The following is a 13,198-nucleotide window of genomic DNA, read 5'->3' as shown; positions in this document are numbered from 1 at the left end:
CATACCTCACCTAGGTCAGTTTCTCTACCAATATTTGAACAGAAGTCTCTCCATCCATTTCTTTTTGCCGATTTAATAGTTCTTCTCACTATAGCCGCTTTTTTTATATTCCACTAAATTATCCATACTCATATTTTTCCTGAAATTTTTGAATGCTTGATTTCTTTCTTTAATTGATATAGAACATTCATCATTCCACCATGGAACTAATTTCTTATTTTGAGTTATTATTTTCTTAGGAATGAATTCAGCTGCAGCACTTATTGAGCTAACCTTATTTGCACAAATATCTACACTACCATTCATTTGTAGAAATTGAGCTTCTTTTTTGCAAAGTTCTTTAAAATCATCCCATTTTGCTTTAGAGTAACACCATTTATATACATTATTATCTTTTTGTCTATATACTTCAACATTGATTTTACTTAAAATTGGAAAATGATCACTTCCAAGATCTTCTGTACTAACTTTTTCCATTCACTTGAACTAACAAATTGAGATGACACCGAAGTAAGGTCAATGCTTGACATTTTGTTCCCTTTCAGTCAGTCACGTTCGACGTACGTCAGTAGTGACCGACGAATTGGGATATCGCTAGAGAGCCCTATCAGCTTCGAGTGAACTACAACAGGCCAATGGAGTTGGCGTGCGATATTTGCATAATGCGCACCGCCCCCGCCAGGTGGTATAAATAGGGGAGCAGATGCAATCGCACTCTGTCTTTCGCTTCGGAGCCATCTAGTGTGTTCCAGCTTTCAGACTTCAGTGAATTCTTCAAGCTAAGAAAAAAAAGGAAAATTTCTTCTTCTTGTGTTGGTGTGACGGCACTTCAGCGAGGTCGCGAGCTTCCCGAGGAGCCTGAGCTTAAAGCTCTCAACTGCTGTTTTGACAGCACACATTTCCAATTCCCAGCATTGTGTCTGTTGCGATTTGGGCCGGTTCCTCCGTTGTGTTCGGGGAGTGGTGTACCCGAACACATCGTGACACTCCCTGTGTGCTTCAGCACAAGAGAGCTGAATTTTCCCCTCCTAAAAGAGCTTCACAGACGAACCCTGCGTCTTTTTCAAGATGTCATTTCGTCTGTGCGTTACTGGATGCGGTCGTTCTTTGGTCCCCGCTGACGGCCACAATCGCTGCATCACGTGCCTGGGCGTTCAGCACGCTGAAGCAGCTTTTGTGGATAGTTCATGTTCTCACTGTGGGAACATGACTATTGCAGTGTTGAGATCGAGACTCTCGTTCCTTGGTTCTCAGGGAGCGGGGGTCCCCTCCCCTATGCCCCGTGTCGCCGTTTTCTCTGGCTTCGGCCGGGATGACGGTGCGCCGGCGTTTAGGCAGGGTGATCTGAGGATCACGGTCAGGGCTTCCCCTGGCGGACACCCTATAGCGTTCATGCGAGACCTGGTCCCTCGTCCGCCTTCACCAACCTGGATGGCGGGGAGGCTAGGGGATATACGCGGATTCCCCCAGTCGAGAGGTCTGTTGCGATGCAACTGTGTCCAACGGCCTCTGGCTGGTGCGGTGAGCCGCGTCTCCCATCCCCGGCCTGTAAATTCTCGTCAGGCTTGACAGAGAAAGCTTACAGAGCCTGCGGACAGGCTGCCTCCGCCTTGCATGCCATGGCCCTTTTGCAAGTTCATCAGGCAAAGGCGTTGATGGAAATGCCCCAGGGAGGTCTTGACCAGCAGCTGCTTGGGGAGCTGCGTGCCGCCACGGACCTCGCCCTCCGGGCGACTAAGGTGACGGCACGTTCTGTTGGTCAGGCGATGGCCACGCTTGTGGTCCAGCAACGCCACCTCTGGCTGACCCTTGCTGATATGAGGGATACCGACAAATATCGGTTCCTGGACTCCCCCATATCACAGGTCGGCCTTTTCGGCGACGCGGTAGAGAGCTTCGCCCAGCAGTTCTCTGCCGCCCAGAAGCAGGCTGAGGCTATCAAACACGTCCTGCCCCGGCGGTCCGCTGCTGCCTCCACCCCGCCGCCGGCCGCACAGCCTCAGCCCGTTCGTCGCCGAGGGCGCCCGCCTGCGTCATCCTCCGCCCCTGCTAAGTTGGCAAAGCAGCAGCCAACACCAGCCAAACAGCAGGGTGCCGGTCGCGGACGCGGCGCCCAGCCCGCTCAGGCCAAGCCAGGTGGCAAGAGGTCGAGGAAGACGCGACCCTGAGACGGGCGACCTGGAGGGGAATGTTCCTGCTCTTCGGGAGAGGACTCCATCGTCTCTCCCACCCCCGGAGGAGGGCCAGGGGGAATTTGTGAAATTGTCTGTCCCGCCGCTGGCTCTCCGGAGTCCAGCGGTACCCACTTCATCACAAAAAGAGCAGTTTCCCAATCCTCCAGGTCACAAGAGACTGCGGCTGTCAGCGCGCGAGGCTCCGCCTTGCCACTCGCAGCCCACTCTCACTTCGCCAGCAGGTCCCAGAGTGATGGTCGAGGCCGCCCCCCAGCTGTCTCCCATTCACACTGTCACCTCGCAGAGTCTGACCCCACTTCGGGCCGCTGCGGGTTCCAGCACTCTGCTTCGCTGCCCCACCCCCGGTGCTTCTGTGGTGCCTTTAGTCCCGCTGGCTCGGTGTCTGGAAGCCTGGATAGCGCTCCCCAGCCCATTCCGCTGGCTCATTCGCACTATCAGACTCGGCTATGCGATTCAGTTCACCCGGCGTCCCCCGGTCTTCAGGGGTGTCCACTACACTCAGGTGTCCCTGGACAATGCACCTGTTCTCCGGGCGGAGATTGCTGTCCTCCTGGCGAAGGATGCAATCGAGCCGGTCCCTCCAGCCGATATGAAGTCAGGGTTCTACAGCCCCTACTTCATTGTACCAAAGAAAGGTGGTGGGCTACGGCCAATCCTGGATCTGCGTGTCCTGAACCGGTCCCTTCACAGGCTGCCGTTCAAGATGCTTACGCAGAAGCGCATTTTCGAATGCGTCCGTCCCCAGGATTGGTTCGCAGCGATCGACCTGAAGGACGCGTACTTTCATGTCTCGATTCTGCCTCGTCACAGACCCTTCCTACGGTTTGCGTTCGAGGGTCGGGCATATCAGTACAAAGTCCTACCCTTCGGGCTGGCCCTGTCGCCCCACGTCTTCACGAAGGTTGCGGAGGTGGCCATTGTTCCGCTCAAGGAACAGGGCGTTCGCATCCTCAACTACTTCGATGACTGGCTCATCCTGGCCAGCTCGCGGGAGCAGTTGTGCGAACACAGGGACATGGTGTTAGCTCACCTCAGTCGGTTGGGTCTTCGGGTCAACTGGAACAAGAGCAAATTCTCCTCCGGGCAGAGGATCTCTTATCTCGGTATGGAACTGGATTCGGTCGCCTGGACTGCGCGCCTCACCGAGGAGCACATCCAGTCAGTGTTGACCTGCCTGAGTACGCTCAAGCGCAGGACAGCGGCCCCACTGAAACTCTTTCAGAGGCTCCTGGGGCATATGGCATCCGCAGCCGCAGTCACGCCACTCGGATTGCTTCATATGAGGCCGCTTCAACACTGGCTCCGCGGCCGGGTCCCGAGATGGGCGTGGCAGCGCGGTACGTTCCGTGTCCCCGTGACACCAAACTGCCGTCGCACCCTCACCAAGTGGTCGGACCCTTCGTTCCTGTGGGCGGGAGTTCCCCTCGAACAAGTGTCCAGGCATGCTGTGGTCCACACAGATGCCTTCTCCACGGGGTGGGGAGCCACGTACAACGGGCATGCAGCCTCGGGTCTGTGGACGGGGCCCCAGCTGCATTGGCATATCAATTGCCTCGAGTTGCTAGCAGTACGTCTTGCACTGGGCCGCTTCCAGGAGCTGTTGACAGACAAGCACGTACTGGTCCGCTCGGACAGCACTGCGGCCGTTGCGTACATCAACCATCAGGGTGGTCTACGCTCCCGCCGTATGTCGCAACTCGCCCGCCATCTCTTGCTATGGAGTCAGAAGCATCTGAGGTCGCTTCGTGCCATTCACGTCCCAGGCGTGCTCAACCGTGCAGCCGACGAGCTCTCACGGCAGCCTCCGCTTCCGGGCGAATGGCGGCTCCATCCCCAGGTGGTCCAGCTGATCTGGCAGCGCTTCGGCGAGGCACAGATAGATCTGTTCGCCTCCCCGGAGACTGCCCACTGCCAGTTGTTCTATTCCCTGACCGGCGGCACGCTCGGCACGGATGCCCTGGCAATCAGCTGGCCCTGGGGCCTACGCAAATATGCGTTTCCCCCAGTGAGCCTTCTCGCACAGCTCCTGTGCAAAGTCAGGGAGGACGAGGAGCAGGTCTTGTTAGTGGCTCCATACTGGCCCACTCGGACCTGGTTCTCGGACCTCACACTCCTCGCGACAGCACCTCCCTGGCCCATTCCTCTGAGGAAGGACCTCCTGACTCAGAGACGGGGCACCCTCTGGCACCCGCGTCCCGACCTGTGGAAACTCCATGTGTGGTCCCTGGACGGGACGCGGAGGTTCTGAGTGATCTCCCGCAAGCGGTCGCAGACACCATCACTTCCGCTAGAGCTCCTTCTATGAGGAACCTCTATGCGCTGAAGTGGAACCTATTCGTCGAATGGTGTTCCTCTCAATCAGAGCGAGAGGACCCCCGATCATGTTCGGTCAGAACCGTGCTTTCCTTTCTGCAAGAGGGCCTGGAGCGAAGGCTGTCTCCCTCCACCCTCAAGGTGTATGTTGCCGCTATCGCCGCACATCACTATGCAGTTGATGGTAAATCGCTAGGGAAGCACGATCTGATCGTCAGGTTCTTGAGGGGGGCGAGGAGACTGAATCCTCCCCGGCCCCCCTCTGTACCCTCTTGGGATCTGACCCTGGTTCTTACATCTCTCCGGGGTCGTCCCTTCGAGCCTTTGCAATCAGTCGAGTTAAAAGTACTGTCCCTAAAGACCGTCCTCCTGGTTGCATTGGCCTCGCTCAAGAGGGTAGGGGACCTGCACGCATTTTCGGTTGACGAATCGTGCCTGGAATTCGGGCCCGGTGACTCTCACGTTATCCTGAGACCCCGGCCTGGATATGTGCCCAAGGTTCCTACCACTCCCTTTCGAGATCAGGTAGTGAACCTGCAAGCGCTGCCTTCGGAGGAGGCAGACCCAGCCCTAGCTTTGCTCTGTCCCGTCCGCGCTCTGCGCCTGTACGTGGACAGAACGCGAAGCTTCAGGACCTCAGATCAGCTCTTTGTCTGTTACGGAGGCCAGCAGAAGGGAAAGGCTGTCTCCAAGCAGAGGATGGCCCACTGGATAGTGGACGCCATCGCCCTGGCGTATGAGTCCCAGGGCGTGCCTTGCCCGCTCAGGTTGAGAGCCCACTCCACCAGAGGAGTGGCCTCCTCCTGGGCGCTGGCGCACGGCGCCTCGCTGACAGATATCTGTAGAGCTGCGGGCTGGGCGACACCTAACACGTTCGCTAGATTCTATAGCCTTCGTGTAGAATCGGTATCTTCCCGTGTACTCGCTTCCACCAGCCGGTAGACGCGAAGAGCCCGTTCTAGTGTCGACTTGCAATGCCACTCCCGCCCCCTGGGCCGGATACGTGCATCCTTTTTACTCCAGTCGAGTTCCCCGCTTGGCGAACCCTGTCGAGTTCCTCCGCCTCCCCCTTCGGCTCGGACATTGCGGAGTGTCTGATGCCAGGCCAAACCTCCGTTCGGCTGGGTTCCACATGTCGTGACCCTTCCACGTGAGTGGTCCCATGTGTGTATTTGTCCACGGTCAACTCTCTACGGCGAGCCCGTGTCTTTCCCTAGCAGAGCCAGCTCTGCTGTCACCTGTCAGATGAGTCTCCCCCTACCCAGGTGGAGCCATCCCAGGGACTCCATATGCGTACTGCCCTCGGCCAGTCCATATGTGTACTCTCCACCTAAATTCCTCCCCTACGGGTGGGTAGTGGTCTCCGCAGCGTCCCCTACGGGTTCGCTTCCCCAGTGTAGTCTAGTTTACTTAGTGGGTATGTCGGAACAGCAGTAGACTCTCTCGCCGTAAGCTCGCCCCCTTCCCCGTCCCACTGGTGCGCCGGGTGGCTAGAGCTTGCGCTGGGCACTGGAAGGGGTTCATACTGTGGCGCTTTATTTGTACTGACGTACGTCGAACGTGACCGACTGAAAGGGAACGTCTCGGTTACGTATGTAACCCTTGTTCCCTGAAGGAGGGAACGGAGACGTACGTCCCGTTGCCACAGTTGCTGTACCCTCGCTGATAGGGCTCTCTAGCGATATCCCAATTCGTCGGTCACTACTGACGTACGTCTCCGTTCCCTCCTTCAGGGAACGAGGGTTACATACGTAACCGAGACGTTTCTTAACATATCAATTCTAGTACCTTTTCCATCATTGAGACAAACCAATCTTTGTGAATCCATTAATTATTCTATCATTACTCCATTGCTATCTGTATGATCACTACCCCATACACTATTATGGGCATTATAATCTCCACACCAAATTTCTCTATTTCCATTTCTCTGCATAATGTCATTAAAATCAGTTACCATAATTTCTTTACATGGATTATAAAAATTAACTATAAAAGTTGAATTCTGTTTATTGCAAATTTCTATAACTATACATTCAAACCTATCTGGAGAATGAATTCTCCTAAAAGCTAATCCTTCTTTTATAAATGTAGCACATCCCCCTCCTTTTTTATTAAATCTGTCCTGACGGTTTGAATTATATCCTATTAAAACAAAGTTTAATTGTGGTCTTAATCTTGTATACAGATAACATCAGGTTTTTCTTCTAAATCACTTAAAAACTTTTTAAATTCCTGTCCATTTGCAATTAGACTCCTTGAGTTCCAATGTAAGATACTCAGCTCCACTTGTACCCACTACTTGAGTCATAGTTTAGTGGATTCATCATTTCAAATATAGTCTTAGTTTCCATACTAGAAATTCCTAGGTACTTCTTTGCTGCTTCAATTACTGTTTCAACTTTGCAACTCAAGTCTGGTGGCTCCATAAAAGGTCATCAATGGTAGAATCATGCAATTCTGCAAATTACAGTGGAAGTATTTGGTGAATAAAAGTTGTTTTTAACAGAATTGGATACACTAATGAATTTGACAAGTTTTGAGCAAATGTATTGTGATTACACAATAATACCAATATAATAGTAATAGTTATAATAATAAGAATCAGCTGTGGCGGTGGCACAATAAAACAGACGAAGCTGAAGTGGCACATTCTATATACACCAACAGCTTCAGACATCAGGACGGCAGCACGGCTATCGTTGGATGCACCAGAAATGTTGGATGTCCGGAATTCTGACTTTATATCTCGCAATTCTGACTTTATTTCATGCAATTGCGAGTTTGTATCTCAGAATTCTGACTTTATATCACGCAATTGTGAGTTTATATCTCGCAATTCTGACTTTATAACTCGCAATTGTGAGATATAAACATGCAATTGCGAGATAAAAAGTCAGAATTCTGAGATAAAATGTCACAATTACTGTTTTTATTTTTTTATTTAGTGGTGGAAACGGACTTCCATATAAAGCATACCTGTCAACACTCCCGTTTTTGCCAGGAGTCTCCTGTATTTCACAACCATTTTGCTATTTCACACCAACCCACCGAGAAGAGACTAGCCACCACTGCACCTTAACCTGGCACCCAAAACGTATCATCCACTTCTAGAACTTGTTCCCTATCTGCCGGTCATGTTCGACGTTGTGTTGAACTGACATTACGGGTCACTCTTTAGAGCATAAATTACCTCTCACAGCATCCAATACTCAACAGCAGGGGTGCCCAACCAGAGATTGTATATTAAAGGGAGCTGAGAGGGTCTGTATTTTTTACCATTGGAGAAAGCATAACAGCTAACTTAATCATGTGCGGCAACTCTCAGCCTATCGTCTCCTTCCCTGCATACCGCCTCTGGTCTCCTTCCCTGTGTACCGCCATTAGCCATTACGCTTTTTTGGCTAAAGGTTGCAGGCTTGCCTTCCATTGGCTTTGGCCCATCCCTGTTCCTAGAGATCTACCTTCCTGCCAACAAGTCCTCCAACTCATCCGACCAAATTGGTCGTTTGTCACTACCATCAAATACGACCCATACGAGCATTTCCTAAAGCGCCCCTACCGGCAGCAGGAGAAGATGCTACGGAAACTTCCGCCTCAATGCATTGTGGGTTTTTTTATTTACTTGCTTACGTTTTAAACTCTCCCACCTATTCAAAGTAGTTTATTGCTATAAAAAGATATGGATTTTAGATGAATTCAAGACACGTACAGGTAGGGTTTCCACCTGTTCTGTAAAGTAACGTTAGTTGATTGTCCCGTATTTATGAATGAAATCATGTGCCGTGTTTCAAATCAATACGGGACGTTTTGTCCCATTATTTCAAGCTGTGTTATGTTCAAATCATTCAAATGGACGCCAGCATTATAAAGTTAGTTTTCATTGTGATATTCATTTGAAATTCGCCTAAGTTGGGAAAGGGATCATGTAAAAAGTCCACACATTTACCATGTTTTTACCATAGTAACTGTCGCTTCACCATGTCATACGTAGTAAACACACAATAACAGAACATGTATGTATGTATACCATACTTCTCCCACTGTAACTGTAGATTTACTCTGGTATTTGTAGTGAAAGGACAGTAACCACAGCACTTACCATGGTTTTACCAGAGTAACCCTAGTTTTAGTGTGGTATTTGTCATTAAAGCACATTAACCACAGCACTTACCATGGTTTTACCAGAGTAACCTTAATTTTAATGTGGTATTTGTCGTTAAAAAACAGCAACCACAACACTTACCATGGTTTTACCAGAGTAACCACAGTTTTAATGTGGTATTTGTTGTTAAATCACAGTAACCACAACTTTACGCCTCTACATCTAACCCCTTTCTAATCACTGCAGCAATGTTAACCCCTCAGCTTCAGCAGAAGCTCACCCCTATACAATACCAAACTTTTAACTTGCTGGCAGGGCTTATCCGTTCAAATGCTGTTGAGCAGGGGTGCTCAACCCCGTTCCTGGAGATCTACCTACCTGCAAATTTTAGCTCCAACCCTGATAAAACACCTGAATCAGCTAATTAAGATCTCCAGGAGCACTTGATAATTACAGACAGGTGTGTTGAGCAGGGCTGGGGTTAGATGTAGAGGCGGGGCTCCTGCTGCTACGATGAGAAGATAAAGTTAAAACAGAGCTGAGGAAGCTGGGAGCTGTCGTGTCTAAAAAACTCAGGTATAGACGTGAACCAGCCAAGCGAGCATACTCTAAATAAATGCCATGTATTTGGGTGGATGGGAATCACTTTAAATGCAAAAGAGATGTCGACATTGGCGAGCCAAATGCTGCTACAGGCATTTTTAATTAATGTTATTGCTTGATCAATGTCGTGATAGTGAAGAGAAAATTCTTCTAGAGGAAGGTAAGGTTGTTTATGCTCGGGAACGGGGAATTATGCAGGGCTGAGAGGTCGATTATTAAGAGTTTTTACCTGAAACTTTTCTAGTAGCCACTGCAAAGGGACTGATGTGAAAACATTGGAAGGGAGGAACATCAAAAGGGCCAATCATGAAGCCTGCATTAACTTCCTTACTGATCAGGTTGTCTACTGTGTCAGGTTCTGCGGGAGCAGATTGTAGATTATCACCAAAAATGTGAGACCAGACAGCAAATAGTTAGTAATTAAATTAAAGTTGTTGCAGATGTGTCTTCAGGTAGAAAAGTCTCTAGACTTTACTCTGAAATCCATACCAGAAAAGTTAAAGTTGGTGGTTGCTGGACATGGGACATAACTGGTTGAATTTTCTTGGTTTGAAAGTGGACAGAGTGGAATTGAGTGATTTACAGTACTTGGGGACAAGCTGTGGTGAAATGGGTGACCAATCTACGTACTTCACAGGAAATGTTACTACAGCCTAGGAAGACTCTATTGTGGAGGACTGTATGCAGCTTTGGGCTCCTATGGTCTTTGCTTGCTGCCTTAGAGGGTGAAAATGATTTAGGAGAGGGGCAAGCTGACTGCATGGTAACATATAATTTGTATAGCTATGCTTTATTCATTCGTCTTGAGAAATGGACATCTGCACTAATCAGTGCTTGCCTTAAATTCTAACACTGTTCATTTCACTATTGCAGGGATAGTCGGATGGGCCAAGGTATACAAATACGCCGAGGAGGATGGTGGATGTTTCAACAGTGAGGGCGAGGGTAGCAGAAAAGATGGGCTGGCGACCGTGCAATGGAGCCTGAGGCTGAGCACGAGTGCTCCTTAAATCTGCAGAGTGCAGCAAGGGATTGTAGGAGAATAGGGACTTGTCATCAGATGGGAAGAGCTCAATCTCTGACAGCAGCAACTGGGCGGGTCCAACTACAGAAAAAACTCTTGAGGAACATAGGTTAGTTAGCTATGTATGTGTATATATGTGTCTATATATGTGTATACATAATTTGGAGGACATACTAAGTACTAGTCCCTTCTTGGCACAGAGTGTATATGTTCATGATAAATTGTCACATCTGTCCTGTTTAACTCCTGGATGATGACCTCCTTAAATGCCCTGATCTTTAATGGGGAGTGTTGCTCAACTCGTCTCAACAGAGTCCCCCACAGGTGCTCAAGAGTGTTAAGACTGGGTGAAATACATGTCCACAGAAGGTTTTTCACATTGAGAGAATCCATTGTCCATTGTCATGTTGCATTCATCACTGACATGTTGAAAAATGCCCAACAATGCAGGGGTTGAGGGTAGCATCTTCTGTTTTAAGTTTTTTTTGTATTACATCACACAGTGGTGTGTGAATTCATGACAGCATTGATAAAGCACAACTCCCTCACACCTTCAGCACTCATACATCCCTATATAAGAGCTTTACTACCACTGAACTGTGGGAACCAGGCACTTCTCACTGTACTCCTCCTCTAGCAACACCATTACATTTAGTAATTGACTTGGTCTGATAAGACCAGAGTATGGATTCCCAGTCAATATTTTACCCATTCCAAGTCTATATTTTGTAAATATGGGCTTTGGAAATGGCTAACTGACTTTATTTTGCTTTGGCTACAGTAGGTAGTTCAAGTGTGGACAACAACCATGCATGTCACTTCTGCAGGCTGCATCTTACTCTGTGAGATAAACAGTCACTCTTTCCATAGCTTTTGCTGGCTCTGAGACACTTGTTTGGTATTTCTCCTGCTCTTTGTCTAGCAAAAAATGAACCAGCAACAGGGTCATAGGTGACCAAGGCTCTTTGATGCACGTGGGGAGCTACTGTATCTCAAATTGCTCAAGAAGTTAATGTTGGTTCTGATAGAAAGGTGTCAGAATACACAGTGCACCGCAGTTTGTTGCGTATGGAGCTGCATAGCCGCAGACCAGTCAGGGTGCCCATGCTGACCCCTGTCCACCGCCGAAAGCGCTAACAGTGGGTACATGAGCATCAGAACTGGACCATGGAGCAATGGAAGAAGGTGGCCTGTTCTGATGAATCACATTTTCTTTTACATCACGAGGATGGCCGGGTGCTTTTGTACTTACAGTAAATATATATATATATATATATATATATATGTATATATATATATATATATATATATATATATATAGGAATCCATGGCATTACAGATGTGTTTCTTTTTTTTACTCCCACCAGATGACACTATAACCTGCCTTCAAAAATTGGAGGGGGAAAAAAAATAGGATTTTAACATGGAATACAGCTTTATTTAAAAAAAATAATAAATAAATTAGAAAAAATAATTTTGTATTATTTCAATGGGAAAAAGATCATATTGCATAAATATTAACATACAATTTGTTTGATGAATATATCATTTATGTCATGAAGGAACCATGTTGATAGAATAAATCCTAAGAAACAGATGGATGCAGTTCAGTATATTTTCAATCTGTCTGAAGGGAATCTGGATATCCTGAATGTTTTTTTGTTTGTTTGTTTGTTTTTTTACTTCAGTTCATTCATGCACCAAATGTTTTTATCTCTTAAACTGAGATCAGAGCATTTTGTCTTTTGGCTGTTGACCTGCATGCAGGATTTGTCCAGGATTTCAATATCATGTTATTATGTAATAACATTTATGAGATGTTTAAAATCTGATGATGCTTAAATCTGATTAAAGCAACTTTATGCAAGCTGTTTATCTTGACATATCAGTGTCAAAATCAATGGCACACTTACTTCGATTATGCATAAGAATTAAATATGGTGTAAATCAAGAGTGAGTCCCCAGTGAATTCAACTCACTTAACTGTAGGGGGCAGTAATGTTGACAAAATACACAAAACTACATATAGTTGCTTTAAATAATGCTTTTGTTTGTATTTCTAAACAACAGGTATTTTATAATCTGAATAACTTATTTATTAATTTGAATATCTACAACTAATTTAAACTCTAAACATACAGAACAAAAAAATGCAAAGCTAAAAAATACACCATAACAGTTCAGTTTTCTTAAATGTTGCATACATTTTCTCAATAAAAATGTCAAATAATCAAAATTAGAAAATGTAAATCTTTTTGGCATTTTTCTTTTTCTTTTTTTTTTTAGTTCCATAGAACAACACTTTAAGATTGAATATTGTTTTCAAAGCTCTTGTATCCAGTGTACTCTGTTAGTTCTCAATGGAGTGAGGCGTAGAAGAGTATAGATTCTTGCTGATATGTGATAGAAACTCATTTCTAATTGTGATCTTAGGAGAATCTAATAGGAAATGCTCCATTAGATACATTGACCCAAACACTCAATAGCATTCTGTTTTGAGTATTTTCTCCATTCTCCATCTGATATCTTAAAACTCCCTTTAAATGTTTTACTGTAGTGTTTTCCAGATCTTTCTGAAATCTGCACACAAACCACTTCCAGTAGGGCAGTTCAGAGAGATCAGAGGTGATGCTCAAGTCTTCATAAACTCCTCCTGCTCTTCTGTAATCTCTAGAAGGGAACCTTTCATCTGGTACATAGAAATCCTCATCACTTGCCACTAATTTTGTGCAAATAACAGCACAGAGATACTGTGCTTGAGGGAAATGCCTTCCATTTCCTCTCACTTTGTGGAAAGGAGCACTGTGATCTCCAAGATGGTTTTTTATCGCGTTGGTGCAGATGGCTTTACGAAACGGACACTGAACCCAACAGGACTGACAGAGGTGATCAATCAGAAGCGTATCTGGTCTGAACTTATAGTCTAGATTTACAGGAAAAGTCTTTGTGATAAATCTA

At 47.1% G+C, this 13,198-nt stretch overlaps 1 protein-coding gene across 1 annotated transcript; it reads left to right on the top strand.

Moving 5' to 3' along the window:
- Positions 1–3,695: 3,695 nt before the first annotated feature.
- LOC127509991 (uncharacterized) lies at positions 3,696–6,271 on the top strand. The gene is made up of 2 exons (XM_051889434.1): positions 3,696–4,858; positions 6,178–6,271. Exons 1-2 carry the CDS (start codon positions 3,912–3,914, stop codon positions 6,185–6,187), a joined length of 957 nt encoding a protein of 318 aa, XP_051745394.1. The 5' UTR covers positions 3,696–3,911; the 3' UTR covers positions 6,188–6,271.
- Positions 6,272–13,198: the final 6,927 nt, after the last annotated feature.

Source organism: Ctenopharyngodon idella, chromosome 3 (genome assembly GCF_019924925.1).
Source record: "Ctenopharyngodon idella isolate HZGC_01 chromosome 3, HZGC01, whole genome shotgun sequence".
In the NCBI taxonomy this organism is placed as follows: Eukaryota; Metazoa; Chordata; class Actinopteri; order Cypriniformes; family Xenocyprididae; genus Ctenopharyngodon; species Ctenopharyngodon idella.
This window is presented reverse-complemented; position numbering and strand designations above follow the sequence as displayed.

Excerpts from the sequence above, each read along its gene's own strand:
- LOC127509991 (XM_051889434.1), top strand. The coding sequence starts at position 3,912 with ATGGAGTCAGAAGCATCTGAGGTCGCTTCGTGCCATTCACGTCCCAGG.